Source organism: Lissotriton vulgaris, chromosome 6, assembly GCF_964263255.1.
Source record: "Lissotriton vulgaris chromosome 6, aLisVul1.2, whole genome shotgun sequence".
In the NCBI taxonomy this organism is placed as follows: domain Eukaryota; kingdom Metazoa; phylum Chordata; class Amphibia; order Caudata; family Salamandridae; genus Lissotriton; species Lissotriton vulgaris.
Window position 1 is genome coordinate 1,800,778,423 of NC_141694.1, and position 22,493 is coordinate 1,800,800,915.

Sequence of the window (22,493 nt, forward strand, 5' to 3'; positions counted from 1 at the left end):
AGGGCTGGAAAAATACAGAAAGATATGATCTGTAGTGACCATGTTAACAGAAATTTTATAATCTATGTGCCACAATGCAAATAGATGAGACATAAACCGAATTTGAAAGATGACAACACCATGTCATAAGGAACCCATAAGTGATATGAAAGTCATGTTCCGTCATGCATAAATAAGTATATAATTTAATTGGACAACAATATTGTTCGTTGTGGTAAGGAAAAGTGCAAAGACACCTGTGTTAACTCTAATACGGAAAATTCATACATGATAGCATGAATACCTCCTCTAACAAATGCAAGATTTAATTAATACATAAGCAAATTCCATGGGATTTCAACAATTAAACAAGAAATAGAACTAGAGAAAGCGGCGTGACAGATCAACCGCAAGCAACCCCATACGTGTAGTGCTCATTTATTCAAAAAAATATATTTACAGGCTACCTCGATGGCTGGATCCTTATATTAGGGCTAATCATGTAATGGAAAATCCGGCGGGGGAAAGAGGAGAAAACAGAAAGAGCATGGTTTTAGTTGCCGCCAGTATATATGGTGAGGGTAACGCCCGAGAGGGCAAAGCGTCATATCAAGGAGATTCTTACCCCACATCCGGGGTTAATTCCAACCCGGCAAGGTAACCATATAATGAGAAGGTGATGGGGTAAAGTCTATCTGTAAAGTAATATTAACCCAATATTAGGTATTGCATAAATCAGACCTAATTCATCAAAACGATCAAAGGAACTAGAACAGTATCAGCCACAAATTCCACTTGTGAAGCAGGACTAGTAGTTTAAACACTTGGACTGTGCTCAAAGGCACATAATGGCCCGTAAGGTTCATGAATTCACAAAAACGTAGTACTTCTAAACACCAGTCGTTAAGTGCTCTAAGATGCAGTACTTTCGCCAATACTAATAAAAAGATGCATAATAATCAGCATTGTTACAAATCCATAATGACAGTGGAACCAGGACTATAGCGCCTTGTACCACCCTCCCCTTGCTAGGAGCTAGCTTTTATAATAATAAAAGACCTCTAGGCTTTGACGGACGGCAGGCACACATAGCAATAAGAGCAGAAACTTGTCCACTTTCTAAAAGTGGCATTTCTAAAATATTAGTGTTTAATCCAACTTTACCAGTAAAGAGGATGTATCATTACCTTTGCAAAGATATAAAGCATGATGCAGCCACTCCTTTCCAATTAGGAATTACAGCTCAAAAGAGTTTTAAGGAATATCAAATGTTAACTTATAAGAGAAGTAGGCCTCACAGCGGTGAAAAACATATTTGAGTGTTAGTCACTACCATGAAATGCAAAACTTAAAAGTACATGCACCACCTTTTACTTACACAGCACCCTGCCCTATGGTCTACCTAGTGTCTACCTTAGGAGTAATTTGCTTGTAATAAAATGGGAGCTTAAGATTTGGCTAGTGGTCTTAAATGCCAAATTGAAGTGGCAATAAACTGTATACACAGGCCCTGCAATGGCCGGCTTGAGACATGTTTGAAAGGCTACTTGCGTAGGTGGGATGTTCAGTGCTGCATGCCCTGTACTGCCTATTGTGTAATGCAAAGTGCTTTGAAAGATATAATTCTTATGACTGGTGAGGAAGCGTACAGCCTTGAACGCAAGCAAGCATAATGTGTTCCTATCGGTACAAAGTAGATCTGGTCCGACTTCAGTGTTCTGAATGGACATGATGTAGATGGGACTTCTCTGGTGCTAGTTATGCCGGTATCATTTGAGAGAGGCCGGAGTGTGTGAATGAGTCTTTTTTGTGGACCATGCTTACTGTTTATCATTGTTTTTTGGGTGTTTTTTCCCCACAATTGCTGTGTATATTTCCTTCTGTCCTCTCCACCAACGTACTGTAAAGTGCTCTGATATCCTTTGGGATCTTGTTCGCGCTATATAAAACTTTATGAATAAATAAATAAAAAGAGGAGGGTAGGCAAGCAACACGTTTGGGGGAAGGCTACCCTGAGGCTGACCGGTCTAAGGCTAACTTTCTGCAGTAAAAGTCCCAGCTATCTGCGGCTATTTGTTGTAAACCATCAGCAGTTCCAGGGTCTTCGCTCCTCTTCCACTGCATCCGCTGGCATCAGAGATCCACAAAGTGGTTTATGTGGGACGCCTCCCAGATATCTCACTGTTGCAGAAGGCACAACTCCTTAGTACTGAGCATCTTTTCATGTGTATACAGGTAGTATATGCACGCTTCTGATCTAGAGGGATATTGATCATCATAGGGAAGAAGCTTTCATCGGTGACCAAAAAAAACAAAAGTACACCACAGAACATTACATTCAGAAATGTGAATGTTCTGTGACCCACTCCAGGCAACATACATTTTATTAGTGGTGCAACTACATCACATGTCTCGCTATCCTGGTCTAGTGACAAATCCACAGGTCAGTAACCTCGGTTATAAAATGCAGATGAAGCTTCTTTAATATTGTGAGTGCGGATTGCATTGTTAGTCATTATGAGGCTCTGCCAATTTAAAAGAGTCCCCTTATAGTGCAATGTGTCGCGGGTTTTAACACTGAGCATGTTTCCTCTTCTTTTTGCAGTGCAAGCTGATAGTGTGTCAGATGAGTAACACCCGCTGCCAAGCTTTGAACTGGCTGCTGCTGCCACTGGCTCTCGTCGTCCTCATCGTCCTAACAGGACTTGCCCAGAACAGCGAGACAGTTCTACTCTTCGCAATAACGACTTTTATTGCTGTTGCACACATTCACTATGGAATCCAAGTGGTGAGTAGACTTCAGATCTTGGTGTTCGTTAGGCCTAGTTGTACGTGTCTGCTTGTTTATTTGTTGAGTGGTAGTGTTCTTTCTGCCATGTGCTTTAGGTAAAAGCAGTGGGTTTGATTCTCCAAAATGTGTTGACTCCATTTGTCCTTCCTTGCCTCAAACTTTTCATCCACTCCCATCCAAGTGTTTAGTCCCAGCAAGGTGTGGCCTATACTATACACTAAGCATACACGTTGGAATTATTGTGTGACATAATTGCAAACAAGCAGCTCAAGCCAAAATCAGTGCTAAATCTTCCTATTCTAATTCTGTCATGCTTTACCCCCTCAAAGCATTGCCAGGTGCTGATATGCCCAGTCGTCGGTCTCTGGATCTCTTGTGCTGTACCGCCAATGTGAGGGGGAACCACACCACTCTTGCACTGCTTCAATCTGTTTCTTGAAGGCCATTCTTTCCGGGTTTTTTAGGTTTCCCTTAGGAGGACTCCAGTCTTTTGACGTCCTCAGTCTATAAGGTAGTCCAGCACCCTATGCCTTCTTGCTAGCTTTCACAAATCTTTAGGTAGATAGACAGATGCACCATACACAGCACTTCGTGGATTACGTATACATGTAGCAATAACACGGCCAGTAAAATTAACATTCTCTTCAAAACCAATGTCTGTTGTTAAATCATATGCTGGCAAGGGAAATATATCCAAAGTAGTACTCATCAAATGGGTCCCCATAACACTGTTTACTTCTGACAGGTATGCTCCGTTTCATGCAAACTTCCTTGGTGCCACCTCTCTCTCCAGGGTTTCTGGTGGGTTTTCCTCCTTGCCTGCGTCTGCTGCTGTGTTTTCTCAGACATCGTCCGTGAACCTCCGATCTCCAGGGCGGGAAAAATAATCTGAGAGCTTGTACAACAACACGGGGGGGTTGTAGCCTGACCACGGGGATCAGGTTTCACAACCATCAAAGAGGGGGGGAAAAAGCAAAGCACTTTCCGATCCAACCACTAGATGGCGGAATATGCACAGTATGTCAATCTAGGAAACGTCTATGCTGCAAAACTATTCTTACAGGTAAGTAACTAGTTTTCTTACTTGTGACAGGAACGCTCCATTTTCTATAAGTCAATGAAAATATTTTTCTTAAAAAAGGCTATTTGTAAAAACAGCAACTCATTATTGACTTGCTATACACGTGACTTAAATTGTGCTACAAACCGCAAACAAAATTGGTGGGATCATATTTAGAAACAAATACTTTTGAAGTTGGCAAGCGTTTATACATTAAAAAAATAAACATTTGCATTCAGTTGTGAGTAAAATATAAAACATTAAGCAAAAGATATGGTGTAGACTTACGTTTTACCGTAATTACTGTGCAGAAGAGCATTACACCAATAACGTATTTAAATAAAAAAAAACAAAATAATTGTCTCCCTTTCAAGTGTTAACAAGAAATGGCAGGAAAATTAAGTACATTGATTGTTTCTGCTCAGATACCGAGTTAATTGCACTGCATCACTAACTTTGAATTCTCCAATTTTGATTTCAACTATCAAATGAACGTTGGAAAAAATATGAGCCCTGTTTAAAGTATTTTTAAAACACTTCACTTATTAGGAAAACAAGGTCCACGACAAAATTAAAGTGGAACGGGAGCTAAGGTTGAATAAAATGGTAACTGACTTGCCAATAAAAAAAATCAAGAAAATCTCAATTTAGGGTACTGCCTTCTCCCTTAGCTCGTACCTCTAGCATATACTACACAACAGAATCAATAACATTATATACTCATTGGTACTCGCAAACATTTTCCCATGGACCATAAACAATAGTCTGTAATGTGACTGAGGGCTGCATTGATGACTGCCGGGTAAATGCCGAGGGTTTAATTGGTGTGTGTGTGTGTGGGAGGGTTGCTTAAGTTGGAAATAGAAGAAGAAGAAGAAGAAATTAGATTTATAAAGCGCATGGCTGCCCGAAAGCGTCCCAGCTAGAAATAAGAGTAAGTTAGGCATTTACATGGTATGGACACTGATTTGTGAGTTATTTTGAGGTTTTAATTCCATACTGCCCTCTAAATGAACCCCCTACTCTATAGAAGAATCATACATGACAGTACTGTGTTCTGCAGTATCTGAGTTGCTGTCCCTCTGCAGCTCCCTACAGTAAGCCTTCTTTGCATGCTATCGCTACCTTTGGCGAGTCAAGTGTACAATAGAATGAACTTAATTATTATATCGGGATTAAATATAATGTTAGGCCACAATCTTATTATGCATTAGGTCTCATCTGTAAACATTCGTAGTGCATAGAAACGGACACAGTTAAGGTAGTGAGTGATGTCAAATATCCTTGATAAAGACCCCCTAACAAGGCGTGCAATTTAGTGAGGGGGCGCACACAAAGACCCAATCTCAGCCACCAGATATGGGACAGTGGGAAGGTTTTAGCTATGGCACTGTGAGACTTGTCGTTTAATCATCGCTTTGTGAAAATATACTGGTTGTGAAGTCTGTATTTAGTCTGGGCAGGTGCCACTGTACAGTGGCGTTTCTTTGTTGAGACTAGTCCCTGAGTCTCACAATCAGAACCACTCACATCCTAGTTGTTGAGTAATAGACAAGATAAACTGTGGAACCAGAAGGCATTTTCTTTTTTTCTTTATTAATCTCCACCTCCACTTGTGACAAATTGTGCTCTATTGAATAATCACTTTCTGAGCATAGGCCACAAACCTGTTTATGACTAAGCTTTCGGTCCCCTTCAGCCTTAGCGCCATTTGGTGTACGTGCGCTTTAACCCCTTCGCAGCGGGGGTAATTCCCCCGCTGGGCGCGGGGGCACGCACAGCTCCACGTTGCGCGTGATGAGCTGAGCTCGTCACGCAGCACGGTGGCGCTGTGCTCATCACAAGCTGAGCTCGTCATGACTGCGCCCATTTAATGGAACGCTAAGCACAGCGGGGGAATTAGCCCAGCGTGTGAGCGTTCCACGGCTCATGACAACCTCAGCTCGTCATGAGCACGGAAGGAGTAATAAATATGTTTAAACATAACATTTCTCTGCTTCTTTATTTTTTTATCAGCTATAGGAAAACCCTAAATCGAACTAAACCCTGGTATTAAAAATGTGATAAGAAAACAGGACTGAAATTCAGTCATTTGATTTTGCCTTCGCTGAAGAGAATATTCAATCTTCTAGTTCACTCGTTAACGTGTGGTGTAGTAAAAAAGTTATGAATCTTGAAACCAGGAGTTCTGCACTGTTGTGGCTGTACTCCTGCTTCAACAAACTTGTGCTGATGGTCACATCATAAACTTCCTATGACTGAGTCCTTTTAATTGACATTATGATAGAGGTGGACGAGCCTCTGAAGGCTCAAGCCAAGCTTGAGCCAGATGCCTGGAATCGGTCCCGGCTTTCACACGTGATCAAATTGCGTAGTCCTAGGTAGTTGTTTTGTTTCACTGTGCCTGTTCTGTCTTCATTATAACAAATAAGAGCAGCTTCAATAAATGAGTTTAGGATGTGCACTGTACGAAACCCCTTGTGTTTGATTTAATAGACTATAATGTTGTTTCATGTATAAAAGCAGCTAAGGCTGCTCAGTACATGTTTGAAAACGTTTAATAAATGCCTCTTAATGCAGAGGTGTAATCTGATGTACTAAGGCAACACTTTCTGCATGTTAGGTAAGTACACTTTGAGTTTGTAGAGACTTTAGCTGTATTTTTACCTATTTGTTGCACAATGTCTCTAAAAATTCAGCAAGCATCATATGGCCATTTTTCACAACACCATATTTTACCACATAACAACCATTATGTCCACATAAACCGCACTGTACACTCCCACACTTTTGGTCAAACAACCAAAACCCGCATTCATATGCTCACACGCCCCCTCAAAATGTTTCGCAATTATTCTATTAAACTGGCAATTTTTAACTATGTCTAGACTTATTTAAACATTGCAGTTAAGTTCTGTTACGGTTTTAAAAATGCAATCAAATTCATGATTGCCAAACATACTTTTTTGGTCAGACAGGCCTTACTAACATGTAAACGTATCCACAGTGTGATTAATAGAAAATGGGGGTGGGGGCTATGAAGAATATTTGGAGTCCCTTCCCTTTTGACACATACTCCCAGCCAGGATATAAATGACAAAAGAAGTTAGTGATGGCCCATTACAGAGCGGCTTAGTACAGCTAATGTTTTTTTTCTGCTGAAATCAAAGCACTTGTCAGCATGATGCTTCTTTTGGCCAGAGCCTGTTCTGATAGCCTCCAAAAGGCCAGTAGTCTGGATACTTCTCTGAACGCTGTCTTATTCTGTCCCTCGACACTGAGCCCCCAACCCCCCTATACACAAGGTGTCAACACGAATGTGCTGACTGAGGTCCTCCAGCCTGGCCAACCCTCTTCAGAGCCCCTCCTCATAATTAGACGTTGACTGATGATCTCTTGAGGACCTGGGCCAAGCCCTGCTCTGCAGCCCCAATCAGCTGCCAGAATGCCCGCTGTCACTATCCTGCACCTGGGGACCCTGACTTTCTTACCAATATCCTTCCTCTGGTGGTGCAGGCTTCGGCCACTAAAGTCAACCCCAATACGCGTTCCCTTACCTCTCTCCAGATAGGAAATTGAAAAGGATTGACGCTTTTGGATGCAGTATTTTCTCTTCCAACAGTCTCACCCTGTGTTCAGTGAATACCACATGACTCTTGGGCCGCTACCATGCTGTATTGGACTGTGTGACCATAAAGGATTGCTAAATTTACATTTCACTGCGGTCTTAACACTGCTTACCGGCTCATTGACAGAACTGATGGTACCAGTATTGCCACCTCGAGACATGCTTGTATGCCAGTGGTTCCCAAACTTTTCCGAACTGCGGCTCCCTTTACCTATTGACTGATGGCCGCGGCTCCCTATTATTTTACCTTTTTTGGGCGGGTGGTGAATGTAAGCTCATTGTCGGTAGTACTTTGAAGTTTTTCCCTGAAAATAATTGGGCTGAAGGTGATGATGGTATTATATATCATAGATGTAATCCTATTCTGGCCACTGCAGAGCCCCATGCTGTGTCAACGACTGATCGGACTCATTGGAGGGACATAGTGTTCTCAAAGAAGTGAACTGTAAATGCACGTCAGTGTGCATGCCTGCAACCCATTGGCATGCGCACCACGGCCTGTTGGACAGACAAATGAATTACAAACGCTTGTGAGACACAGAATGTACCATAGCTCGCCGAACTAAATATTCACTTTCTTTTGCAAACAAATATACATTGGATTATACAATTGATAGTGACCACTGTTCTCTGGTTGTTTATTCCCATTTCCTTTTAAATAAAATGTGTAAAATGAGGACAATAAAAAAAAAAATTAAATGAACATGATCTAGACACAGTCTAGCACAATTAAGGTTTGGAGTAAGTCTGCAGCAATTTTTGTCAAACAGAAAAGGCAAATAAAAAACATTAGATAGGGCGCAGGCGATGCACGTGGTTTTCCTGCAAATTCCATGTTATCTCATTTGATTTGATGGTCACAGCTGCTTCTGTGTGCTGGGCTCCTTCCTGTTGATCGTTCTAGATTCAGGAAAGAGAATAAGAAGGGCACAATAGGGAGCCAAAGGCAAGGCGTGAGGAAGAATTGTTTATTTACAATCGTATGTCAGACTGTAAAGGCGCATAACAGAAACTTATTTTCTAAAGTGAATAAGCAGATTTTTTTCACCTAAAATAAATAAATCCTAAAGCAGCCTTGGAATTTAGAGCCCTGGCTGTTATCCCTGGTTTCGATCAGCTCAAAAAACATGCAATTGTGGACAAACGTCTGTGTTTCTAAGCTCCCTAAATTGTAAATATTTGAAATAAAAAAACAGCAGTGTAAAAACTAATATTATATTGTGCTGTTCGTTAATTTAACGTTAATCCAAAAGGTTTCTACTGGCATTTGCACTTGTGACCTGCAGGTCTGTTGCACGCTTATGACTGCAGCAGGCTCTCAACCCTCTGAGTTATCTATCTGAGATCGGAGCATGTTTTTTGTAACCTGTAAGTCACGCTGTTTCATATCCCTTGCTCCACACCTCCACCTTTTTCTGAACACGTTCATAAATAATACATGTGCCTCTTTGCATAGAGATACTTTATCTTACTGCCCATCTCTGGCGCTAAGCGCTCAGCAGCAGGTTTAAGATTTTGAAGACCTTAGTAGAGTCTGGGTTGAGCTATGCTGCAATTCCTGTTTAGCCTGTCGCCTACAGCTGAGCTCAGTGAAGACCAATGTCTCCCACTGTATGTCAATATGCGTTACTGAGGGTAAAAAGACCCACAGGTTGCGTGATGAGTTCTCGGTCGGTCAGACAGCGAGCTTCACCTCAAAGGACAGCGCGAAAGCAAATGCATTGAAATATCCTCGTCTCCCTCCTGTCCTGATACCAGACGCCTTGAAAGTGAGGTTGCACTGCCCTCTTGTGGCCCAGGGCAACCACTGCAGGCCTGGTCACACGGATCAGTGTTGAATTTAGATGCACATAAGTGCAACATCCGATTTGTTACTGATTCCCAAACTGTGTGCTCATCTGTTCGTGGCGCCCCTGGCTACTTTTCACGGTGCTGTTGTATGCGCTCTACTGGCTTTGTGTGTGATTTTCTATTCAGCATCCTGGATATGCATGCGCTTTGATAGTTCCTGACTCTGGGCAAGGCTGCTTCTGTGCTTGAATGTTTCAAGGATAGCAGACCCATGGCCCACTTCCTTTGGCTGTCTGCCCTACCACCTCAGCCGTCTCCCCTCGTTTGCCCTCTCCGTGGCGTTGGCAGGGAATTTCAGCATTGCCACCAAATGCTGCTATTTCAGCAGCCATCTCAGCCTTTTTATGGCTGCGCGGACAAGGGGGGGGGCCCACAGAGCACATGGACAACGTGCGGCCCAGTCTTCCAGCCATCTGGATCCGTAGCCCCAAGCCTGTTTGACATGTCCTTCCCGAGAAACAGCCGCCCAGCCGAAGGCAGGATCCGACACTGGATGCCATCACCTCATACAACTGGGTATTACGAATCGGTCAGCTGGGTTATGCCCTTTCATTCCTGGATACCCCACTGCCCTTGCCATTATCTCAAGAACGGCTGGTGGAAGACCATCTGTCCCTTTTATGAAAGAAAGGGAAGGTTCTTTTGGCCATAGGTGCCATAGAGTACACATCATCAGAAGTAGGATTTTTATTCCCACTACTTTCTGGTGCAGAAAAAGGACGGAGGCCCCCGTCCGATATTGGATCTTTGCTCTCTCAACGCCTTCCTGCAGAAGGACATATTCAGAATGCTCACCGTAGCCAAGGTCTTATCTGCCCTTGACTCCGGAGAATGGATGGTAGTGTTGGACCTCAGGACGCTTATTTCCTCATTCGTGTCCTGCAGCCCCACAGGTGGTATCTGCGATTCATGGTGGACTAGGAACAAATCCGGTTTGCGGTTCACCCTTTTGGCCTTCCTAGCACCCCTCTGATCCTCACGAAAGTGATTGCAGTGGTCTCAGGTCCTCTTTGGAGGTCAGGGTTCCCAGTCTTTCCATACCTCAACAACTGGCTGTTGAAGGCTGGCAGTTGTCAACCAGTGGTGGATACCAGACGATGATTGGTTCTCTCCCTTCCCCACCCAGAGCTGACAGTGTTCATTGATGCATCATTTATGGCAGTGCTTAATTTGTAAAAAATGAAGTGCAGGTGCTCAAATGTTTGTCAGAGGCCACACCTACTTTTCTCTGGCTCCGCCCACTTCATCCACTGGCTCCACCCACTTACTTTATTAGCTCCACCCACATTTTCAACTGGCACTGCTAAAAGTCAGAGGGAATGTTACATCAGACAGGAATACAAGGTATAGGAGTCACATGTCATACATGTCCTACATGATTGTCATTGTAGCAATATAGTTTAGGAGTTCAAAGTCTGAAAAAGCGCACATGCGGAATTCAAAACATACCAGCGATGTTAGGGGTTCTCTTCAATAAAAAGTGATTTATTTTCTACCCACATTAGACCCTTTTTGCAAGATTAGGATAATGAAAGACCCGGGTGACCCTGGGTCTGTCACTGGACGGCAGCTCCTGGGACTCACTGGACTGGAGCCAGCCTAGAGGGCTACTATCACTGATGCGGCCGACAAACTATTACGGTGGCCATCAGTGGCTCGCGGCCTAATTGAGCCTGTAACCACTGCCTTGCAAAGAGATGCTGCCTTAGTCATTATTGGAGCCCTCATCGCCGCACTCCTTGGGACTCTGCTTCCGGCCCCGGCCCAAGTAAGTATCAGCCTCTGTAAGGTTAAGTTAACATAAAGAATGACAGCGCTCAATCAGGAAGCTGCAAGAAATTTTAAATAAATCCTACATTGTGATCCCGTGATGACTGGGGCCTGAACTCCCGGGATCGCAGCGGCCGCGATGGAGCCCAGAGCAGGTCAGTACACCACTTATTCACTGACTGTGAATCATTGCCGGTTTGCCTACGCTTGAAGAGGAGTTGTGGCTAGGACTGGAGGCTTCCACGGCCGAAGACCGAATTGTCACACTGCACAGTGACAACGTATTCACTCCAACGAGCATGAGCAGGTGTTGCAGCACAGACAAGCACTTAAAATCACTTGCTGTTTGCTCAGTGCACACCTTTATACTTTGGTCAGCACGGACAGGTTTCTCACGTCCTGTGCCTGCCTGGTATCTAGTTGCACTCAAATGGTATAAAAATGACTTCATTCCGAGCTGCCTTCCTTGCCCCTATACTCAAGCAATTGTGTCTTTGCTTGAGGAATGACTCGCGTGTGGACATTACTGTAGTTTAACTGAGAGGGAGGTGTAACAAGGAGCCGCGCTAGTTGGCTAATACTGCTTGCAATTATAGTGCCCGGTGCCGGTCAATACAGCGATATTTCTAGCAGAACTTGGCCGTCCCGCCCACCTTAACAGTGCTATAAGGTTACAAGGGAAGTGCCCTTCAATTTCAGATGATCTGCAGTAGTTTTAAAATATTTTTCTAGTTGCTTAAATGGATGTTGTAAATTCTGGTATTTATATCATGTTTCCCTCTTCTGCGTTGCTTTATTTTGCTTGTGCGAGTGTCACTCATGGTCGTTGAAATGGCACTCATATTTGTACTGTAATAATGAAAATGTCACACATAGCAATCTGAAACGGTGGGTGAAACCTTGGCAGCGATGAATGTATGATTGTGTAAGAACATTTGCGACACTGCTTGCCTATGATCACAGCCCCAACCCCCACTGACAGATTTTATGAGCGTCACGTGCCCGGCCTGGCCTGGCCTGGCCTAAAACGAAACTGAATCCTGCCCTGGCTGGGCCTGGCTGCATAAAATAAAATAAATAAATAATCCTACTGATTCCAGTCCGGCCCGCAACTGCGCAACAAGTAGCCAGTGCAGTCACAGAGTGCTGGCAACAAAACATGATCGTGCACATGGCGATGATCATCAAACTAGGGCATTTGAACAACATTTTCAGGCAGTGACGTGAGTGACCATGATGAACCGATAAAGTAAATCTGTAGGCCTCACCTGCGCTGCTGCGCAGATTTATTACTTAATTCAATTTGAATTCATGATATGTCAGCCGGGCCGGCCTACGCCGCCTATCCCAGATAACCAATCAACAATGATAATTTTAAAAAAAACGTAAGCCTGCAGACCCCGCCGCCCCCAGGGCCCAGGCCCTGCCTGCCCTGCCCTCAGTGCCCTGCCTCACCTCACCTGCCTGCCAGTGCCAGTGCAGCTCATGATTATAATTTCGGCCGCCGCACCCCCCCCCCCCCCTCACCCCCCCCCACTGAGTGACACCAGCAAATATAAACCTGACTGACTGACACCAGTAAGTAAATTAATCACCCCGTAACCGTAACGCCCTGGCTGGCGTGGCCCCTGCCTCGCTCGCCCTCACCTGCTGTCTGAGCGCTCCCAGTCCCAACTCCGACCGAGTCCAGTGAGTCCAGCAACTTTGAAAGGCCGGCTGGCTGGCAGAATCTCCTAGATACTCGGCGAGGCCAGGGCGAGGGGAGAGGTGGTGCGGGTATGCTGGGGCGGGCAGACTGGCAAAGGAAATGCGCGTCACGTGCATTCAAATTCATGCAATCTGCGCACGCGTCGCTTCCTCTGGTGCGCATAGCCCCAACCCACTGCCCAACCCCCGCAGCAAAGCCCTGCCCAGTGCCTGGCCTGGCCCCTGCAACATGAGTCAGACACAAACAGTGTCCCGCCCACTGGGGCCCTGATCCGCGCCGCGGCCAGGCCGAGAACTCTGACATGCCTGAAGAGAGAGTAGAGGTCGGAAAGACTGTGACGTCACCACCAACAGCAGTAAGTAGTACTGCATGCAGCATGAGCAAAGCAGCTAGCGCTAGCAGCATCATCTTCATCGACGACCTGATCAGTGAGTGAGTCAGTAGGCAGCACCGCCACACTGACTCACCAGTGACACACACGCACGAGTCACGAGTTAAAAAATCAAGTTTTAAGGCAGGAGCACAGGTGCACTTAATGCCGCGCGATAGACCCGGCCCCCATAATTAAGTGCCGGTGCTGAGCACCGGCAAGCTCCGGCTCAAATTAAGCCCTGATTTCTGGGATTGGGAGGCCACCTGGAAGAGGTGAAGATCAGAGGCATCTGCTCACTGGCGGAGCCCCGCTCAACACCATTCTGTTGGAGCTGCGAGCCATCCATTTGGTTTTGAAAGCCTTCCTGCCATCCATCAAAGAGAGCTATGCGGTTCTGCAACAAGCAGGGCGGGTGGGGGTAGTACACTATATGGCAGGATGCCTTGCGCCTCTAGATGTGGCTGGAAAGCTAGGAGATTTTCTTTGCGGTGCAGCACCTTGCAGGATATTTGACCCCAGGGCAGATAGGCTCAGCCGTCCACAAATTGTGGATCACAAATGGTGGGTACATCCGGAGGTGGCACATGGGCTCGATCACGAATGGGTAGAACCTTGGCTCAATCTATCAGCCATTACAAATTGTCACCTCTTCAGCTCTTTGAAGTTTCCAAAGCGACTCTTGCTCAGAAACTTATTCCGCTGAAAGTGTACTCCTGTACATCTTGCCACCAGTATCTCTCTTTTTTATTTATTTTTATTTTGAAAGTTTTATATAGCGCGAACAAGATCTTTGCAGATATCAGAGCGCTTTACAAAGCAGGGAATACCAACAAGAGAGTGAAACTCAGGTCATTAGGGAGTACAGCAAAACAGGTACATCAATAATGCAAGTATTACAGATAGATGTGTGCATAGCTAGTCAGGTAAGTCAATAATACAGGTAAAACACATAGTCGTAGGGATCAAGCAGAATAATACAGATTGGTGCAGAGTCTTTACGGATAACGTTAATAGGTCAAGTGTATTTGGCCATGAGAATAGCTTTTACTTCTTTCTTAAAAAGTGAGATGGAGGAGATGAGCCTGGTTTCAGGAGGAAGTGAGTTCCAGATCCTGGGTGCCATTCCTGAGAGAGAGCGTTTATAAGTTTTTTCCTTACGGAATCTTCGAGGTTTTAGCAGAAGATTGTTTGAGCCTCTAGTGTTTCTGAAGCCGCCAGAGATTTACAGCTTCTGAGCGAGGTATCCGGGAGAGCTCAGATGTACAGCCTTGTGTGTCATGCAGGTGATTTTCAGGTGAATTCTGGCTTCCAAAGGCAGCCAGTTCAAGGATTTCAAGTCAGGGGAGATATGCGAGTGTTTTCTTGACCCCGTGATGAGTCTCGCTGCAGCTTTTAGAGAAGCTCTTAGGGGTGCAGTAGTGGTTAACGGAAGACCGCAGAGGGCGATGCTGCTGTATTCAATTCGCGGGATTACTAGTGCTTGTACTGCAGTTTGGAAGTCTTTGGCTGGCAGGAAGGGTTTAAGTTTCCTCAGGATATTGATTTGGAAGTTTGCTCCCTTAGTAGCCTTGCTGATATGATGCTGCATGTTGAGATTGAAGTCGAGAGTTATGCCTAGAGATTTTGCTGAGTCTACTATGATGGGTTGTACATTGAGTGCAGTTAGCTGTTTAAGCCAGGATTGAGTGGTAGAGATCTTCGCGGGAGGTGAGATCAGAAGGAACTCTGTTTTCAGAGCGTTGAGTTTGAGATGATTATCGGCAAGCCAGGATTAGGTGCTTCTGATCGTTGAGTTCAGGAGTAAAATGTCATTGGGGGATTGTAATTTGAGATATAGTTGGGTGTCATCTGCGTACATGTGAAAAAGTACATTGGATGCTTGTAGCAGGGTAGTGAGAGGTTCCATAACTAGGTTGAACAAAGTTGGTGATAGGGAGGATCCTTGGGGGACGCCTAACGAAACAGGTATTGGCGAGGACATCAGGTTGTTACTCTTGAATTTCTGCGACCTGTTGTGTCTTGCCCCGAATTCTGAGGAAGAGCAGGGCTGACCAGACTCAAGTCCCCCTAGTGCCTCTGAATTGGGAATGGAGAGTGTGATATCCAGAACTACTGTGTGTTGAGCGTCTGTCCTTCGATCAGGCTGCCCCTCAGAGAGGACCTACTGTCAAAGCAGCAACCCAACCTGAACTTGCTTCTCCTCCATGCTTGGTTATTGAACAGCGGCAGTTGATTGCCTTTGACCTCCTTCCTGTGATGATCATAGATGACATTCTAGCAGCCCGGCATTCCTCAACCAAGTCTGTATGCACCTACCAGTAAGACAGGTTTTTGGCCTGCTGCGCTGCCAAGTAGGTGGACCCACTCCATGCCAAGCTGTTCTATGTTTTGTTTGTGCCATTTTTACATTTGCTAGATCAGTCCTCTTTAAGTCACCGGTTGTAATGAGGGTCCTTGAAGAGACAAAACATTTGTGTCCACATTCTCCTTTTATCATGCCCCAGTGGGGCTTGAATTTCTTATATGCGCTCCATTTGAACCTATGCAAAGCTGCTCTCTCAGGTTGCTGACGATTAAGACAGCCTTCCTGGTTGCTGTGCCATTGGTGACAAGAGTGTGTGAGTATCCGGCTATACCAGTTAAACCTCCACCTCCCACAAACAGACACACTACTTTCTACCCAGAAAAGCTCGTTCTTCAAACTCTCGCCTCCTTTTTGCCAAAGGTGAAGACTGCTTTCTATAATGGACAATCTATCAGCCTTCCGATGTTCTTTGCTCCACCTCACCCCTCTAAGGAGGCTGAAAGACTACACTGGCTGGATCCAAAAAGGGCTCACATCGTCTAAATGGATTGTACCAAGCCTAACTGGATGATAAGTTCTCCGTCGGATCTGCAGAAGCTAAAAAAGGCATGGCAGTGCAGAAATGGAGCATCTTGCCCTTGATCATACTTTTGGGCCCGATTGCGATACTGTCTGCTGTTGTGGTAGTCAGGAGACACCCCCTACCTCAGCCCCCAACAACTAGTTGGCGGTCAGAGTGCCCAATTGCAATATAACCGGCGTAGTGGCAGTTGGAAATGGCGCATTACACTGCGGCTTGCGCTGCGGCCCAGGAAAAGGGCTGTTGCACAAGCCACAGGGTAAATGAGCACTTTATGCACATCCATGCACCGTGTGCCTTGTACACGGTGCAGGATGTGCATGGGGCACAACATGTACCGCCAGGGCCACTTGCCAGTGGTTCACAAGCGACGGGAGCCGTGTTTGGGGATTCCAAAGTCCCTTTCCGACAGCCTTTTCATGGTGGTGGACCGTCATGGAAATGTTGCCTGAAAGGGAGATCATAATTCCGACGGTAGTGCTGGCCTCGGCAGTGCCTATTGTTGAGAGTACGATTCTGATTGCCTCCCCGCCAGGATCAACTGGTTTGTAGTAACATGGTTAGACCTATGGCCGGTCTATCGGGCAGACCATCACTGACGGCCTGTCGGTGACTGTCCGCCCGACATCGTAATCAGACCCTTAGTTTTAAGATCTGTTAAGCTGGGACTAAACAGCCTCCAGTAGGCTTGCAGGCTATTTCTACCATGCCAAGGCTGCTGCCACTTATTTGGCTCACAGAGTGTCTGTCATGGACATTTGCCAAGCGGCTACATGGGCGTCTCTCTACACATTCAAGGAGCACTATTGTCTGTTGAGATGGGCATTTTGCTAGCTTTGCACTGCACTACTTATTGGTTTGAGCCTGTTCACAGATTCACCACCTAGGAGGTATTGCTTTGGTATGGATTCTAAGGTGAAGAATCTGCAGTTAGATAGAGGTTCTATCAGAAGAAGTTATTTACCTTTGGTATCTCCTTTTTAGGTCAAGCTTAAAGCGCTTGTGCTGTGGCGATCTGTTTGTTGTATGTACTTGTGGGGTCTGACTCCTCCCACGCTTTTGGATTGGCTTTTGGGTGTTATGTAAAAATTGGAGGCTGCAAATGGCTAATGGTGGGTGTATGTTCCACCTGTTTTCTTAAGTTCACTCCCATGGAGTATTGCCTCGGAGTGAGTAGCGTCGCACAGGGTGGCAGCTGTGACGCACGCTTTGCTCCAACAGTGTTGGCATAACCGGGGTTCCTCTGTGATATTCTGTTTTAAGTGGGAGATTCTTGTTCTCCATCCTGACCCAGGGAGCGTTCCCAACCCGGTAGAAGCCATGAGCGACGGGACACCCCTACATTGCAACAAGATCAGTCTGATCTCCAATGCCGAGATTCGTTATGAGGGCATTCTGTGTTTTTTTACGAGTGGTTATTATAACATAATACAAACCATTGTGTGTATCATAGATAAACCCTTGTTATGCCTTTTTAATATCCTTTAATAACCTTCTGTCACCACCACTCATGGCATCCTTAACAGTTGCTTGAAAAACACAACAACAACAAAAATTAACACCAAGTGAGAGTGTCTCCAACGTGGTCTCTGAATGTCTTTTCATTCAAACTTTGAAACCTTATCCTTGTGTGTAATAAACTAGCAGCCCGTCCCGCCGTTGTCCTGGTATGAATTGCTGCTGGCCAGTAGTATATTGTTTTGTAGGATTTCGTTTTGATAGCATTTCTTATCTGTGACAGGCCTGTGAAACGCTCCGATTCACAGTGCACTGCTGATGCACTTAAGAGTGCGCGTTCAGTAGTGTGTGAACTCGAGTTTCCCTACTTAATTTTTCCTTGCAATATTATATTGCGCAAACTCGACAACATGGCATGAGCACAATTTACATTACAGAAGAACACATTCATTTGTGGTAGGCATGGGGAGACAAAGCGATTTACCTGGAATCACAGTATGTTGAGCTGATGCCGAGATTCGAACGTAGCTCCCCAGCTCTAAAGTTCGCAATTCTAGAACTTGTGGCGGGATGTGTGCCTAAAGTGTAGGTCAGTGCTGGCCATCAATGAGATAGACCTGTGCATTTTTCAAATGGGTGGTGAAAAAATATGAGTATGTTGCTAGAGATGTGGGCCGCCGTGCCACCAATGTACTTACTGGGTGAGGGTAAACACCCATTATTCTGCAACTTTCTTTCCACATACCATCACTCTGCTTACTTTCATTACGAAAGTACCATGACACCGCAATGCCATTAACACGCATGGCATTACATTTTATATGCTTTTTTAGGGTTCAGGGCTAGGTTTGGGTTTTGGGGTAAAGGGGTATTTTAGGGTTCAGGGATAGGTTTGGGTTTTGGGGTAGAGTGGTATTTTTAGGGTTCAGGGCTAGATTTGGGTTTTGAGGTACAGAGGTTTTTTAGGTTTCAGGGGTAGATTTGGGTTTTGGGGTACAGTGGTATTTTTAGGGTTCAGGGCTAGATTTGGGTTTTGGGGTACAGGGGTATTTTTAGGGTTTAGGGATAGGTTTGGGTTTTGGGGTACGGGGTATATTTATAGGGTTAAGATGGGTTAGTGTTTAAGGGTGTTGGGGTATTTTTTTAGGAGTACGGGTGGGTTATGATTATGGGGTGCAGGGGTATTTAAAGGGAGCAGGGTGGGATTAGCACACAATATGAGATATGGCATGAAGGGCGGAACGTACCACACGCCCCCAGCGTTTGTCACGCCCACAGCACAACGCAGACACACCCACAAGGGACTACTTTGCTGGCACGGTTCTTTTACCTTTTAAATGTATATGGTGGGCGTCCGCATAGCCTATGTCCCTCTGCTGCAACTGCCCTTTCCAACGCTGTATTGGGTGTTGTGATTGGTGCTGTGGTTCCTGAGATTACCCGCCTCAAAGGTTTGGGCTCTCTCTTTATTATATTAGTATGGATTACATTGTAATGTATTTACTTAGGAAATGCCTTGTTTAATACGGGGTATTTCAAACGTTTAGTTTCTGATTGACCACTACTGGCAATACTTAAACCAATAGTATGCAATGTTCTTTCTTTCTAAAAAACATTTTTCATTTTATGTAATACTAGTAATCATGTAATTATTTGTAAAACCACTAGAGAGCAGTATAGGCACGTCTGAGAGATAGCACAAATATTATCTATCCATTTTAAAGCAATCTGTCCTTTTCAGCCGCGTATTCTTGGGTTGATTTATTTTTAACCTAAACCTACACGTTTTCTGTAAATGGTTCAAAAGTCACGTAGTGTTGTTTGGTTGCAGTGCTTCCTTTACTGCCAAAATCTGGTTTGTAACTCCTTAACCGCATCGCTGCGGCGGCTTTTCCCGCTGTGCGCGGCAAATTCGAAAATACCGCGTTACGTGACGAGCTGGCCTTGTCATCCGCGCAGGACAGGTAAGCGCGATGACGAGCCCAGCTCGTCAATAGCCTCGAAGGGGTTAAAATGTACTGTGTGCACGCAGCGAACACGTACAGAAAATCATTTTCTGTATACATATTTTTTTATCCGCTAAGTACTTCTTAAATAACATATATTTTTTTATCTAACTTTTTTTTATCTAAAATAAGGTAAGTATAAGGACTGAGGTACTTTCATGGTGTGTATAGCCAATGGAATACACAAACAAGTTGGGTGAAATGCTTGACTTAATCCCAGACACTTTCACCTTATTAAAAACAGAACACAAGCGCTTTTAGACTGATTTCAGCCGATGTGGGCTCATCAGCAGCTTGGTCCCAACTGTAAACTGACTGCGGGACTCTGCATGCCTTTTTTAGGACGTTGCACTGAGTGTTAGAATAGGGGGTCTCTAGTTGGCACAGGTAGGTACTTGTGACAAATAGGGACCCACTCCTCTAGTCAGGGTAATGGGGGGAACACTCCTAAAATAACCCCTACTCACCCCCTTGGTAGCTTGGCACGAGCCGACAGGCTCATCTCAAAGGCAGTGTGTAAAGCATTTGTGAACACATACAGTAACCCAGGACACCACACAAGGTTTTGTATAAAAAATTGTTTTCTTTTATATAGTTACCACAACATCATTAACAACAAAAATAATCCACAATACTATTCAAGATATGGTTAAAAAGGCTGAAATCACAGTTCTGTGCGAGTCGGTAGCCTTGTCCGGCTACAGTGCTGCTGAAATAACAGAGTCTAACAAATCCAGCGGACCGCGTTGGTCCGGGCCCACTCAAATGTCAATAGACTCAGTCACAGTACCTTTTACTTGATGCGGTCAGCACGGACGTGTGAGCCGGTTCCGGTGTTCGTCACGGTGCAGAAAAGAAAGAGTTGCAGGACGCGTTGTCCCTCGGTGCAGGCAGCGGCCCGTTAACGGAGTCGGTGGATCCAAGGCGTGCGTTGCAGGGGAGACGGTGTTTCAGTGCGGTGCTTCCAGCTTGCAGTGCGGCGACTGAGCCGGAGTTTGGGAGCTGGCGTCGATCAGTCCGGATAGCGATGCGAATCAGGCGGTGCGTCGCGAAGCATGCGAGGCGGTGCCCAACTCTGGTGTGTCACAGGAGTCGAAGCAGTGACCGCGTCGGTCAGACCAGTACGAGTCAGTGTAGCGAGGCGTGGCACACCGTGGTGTCCACCAGGTGCGGGACAGGCAACAGCTCGGTGACGGCGTCAGGACGGAGTCGGTGAACTCAGAGCTTGCGTTGTTCGAGACTGACCTTATGCGGTGCCTACAGGACACCGGGCCGGTCGTGAGAGACGGTCGCAGCTCCCTGCCTCTGTAGCCACTGAAAGAGCGTTTCCAGAAGCAATCCACAAAGGCTGAAGTCTACTGGTCCTGAGGCTTCGGTCAGGGGGCAAGCTCTCTTCCAAGACCTTGGGAGATCCTTCACAAGTTGAAAGCAAAGTACACAAAGTTTTTTCTCCTTTCGTTGCCAGTCAGGCAACCACTGCAGGCCAATCCCCCAGGCCGCACTTCAGCTTGGGAATAGTCTCTCCTCAGTTTCTTCAGGTTCCTCTCCTCAGCAAAGGTTTCTTCTTGTAGTCCAAAAGTGATCTAATTTCTTGGGATAAGGGTCCCAATATTTATACCCCAAAATCCTTTGTTCTCTGAGAGGACAGGGGCCTGTGCCCAGTACAAACCAATTCGGAAGCACTCTGTTTACCAGACTTCTCCTTTCCTTTCACAGTGCAGGGCAGAACAATCAGACGCCCCACAGGAGGTGGATCCAACATTATGGAAGGCAAGTACACCCTGGAGCGCCCCTTTGACAGGATTCCTTCTCTTATTTCAATGTTCAGGGTAGAGACATCAACTGCTCCCCAGGAGGGGGAAGCCAGCATTGTGGAAGGCAGGCTTGAAAGGTTAGGCAAGCAAATACCTACTTTCTAAAAGTGGTATTTGCAAACACAGAATGTTAAAATACACTTTACTAAAAGATGTATTTTATCATTCTGAGTTCAGGCATACTACACTCTAATTTCGACCATGTTCTCTGAGTCAGTTAGGATTATGAAATATAATAATTCTAACAGCCCATTCTGGCCTATGGAGGACAGGTAGCCTTGCAATAGTGAAAAAAACGAAAATTGCTGTAATTCACTATTAGGACATGCCACACACATCACGTCTTGTCCTACCTTATACTTACAATGCACCATGCCCTTGGGCCTACCATTGGGGTGACTAATATGCAGAAAAGGGAAGGTTTAGGGACTGGCAAGTGGGTGCACTTGCCCAGTCAGCATGACAGTACCAGACTGCACGCAGGCTCTGCAATGCCAGACCTTAGACACGTTTTACAAGGCTGCGTCTGTGGGTGGCACAACCAGTGCTGCAAGCCCACTAGCAGCATTTGGATTTACACGCCCTGGGCACACTCAGTGCACTGTACTAGGGTCTGACAAGTAAACCAAATAGTCAATCATGGAATCACCAATTAATACATTCATTTACAGTAGGGAGAGCATATGCACTTTAGCACTTATCAGCTGTGGTAAAGTGCCCAGAGTCATAAAATAGCCAACAACCAGTCAGAACAAATAGAGGAGGAAGGCAAAAAGTTCAGGGATGACCCTGCAAAAAGGGCCAAGTCCAATACAGCCCCTTCCAGCCAAAACGCAGGGTAGACCAATCACTACCTTGATGGGCTTCCCTGCTTAGGGCGATAGAACATGGACATGGCCCGCAACAGCAGGGGCATATTCCAGTTCTACGCCAATCTGAACCCATTTCAATTCCCCTGACCTTACTCTCGGGGCCCACCAAGCTAATCCATGGGTAATCCTTCTCCTCACCTGTGGACACCACCTGTGCAGCATCTAACCTTAACTTGCACAGGTGTGCCCCAACGGACAGACAGCAAGTCACAGTGGCCACTGACAGTAGTCCGGGATGAGACCCAGGCCTTATGCCTCTCAGGGCTCTCAAACCTCTGTGGCGTCAGAGAGCGGGGGG

At 45.6% G+C, this 22,493-nt stretch overlaps 1 protein-coding gene across 1 annotated transcript in view; it reads left to right on the forward strand.

The window, feature by feature from the left end:
* The window catches only part of SELENOI (selenoprotein I), a 257,585-nt gene that overhangs the window by 192,604 nt on the left and 42,488 nt on the right, over positions 1 to 22,493 (forward strand). Inside the window, exon 9 of the mRNA XM_086928070.1 lies at positions 2,585 to 2,767. Within this exon, the coding sequence (XP_086784196.1) occupies positions 2,585 to 2,767 (183 nt within the window). The remainder of the gene's footprint in view (positions 1 to 2,584; positions 2,768 to 22,493) is intronic.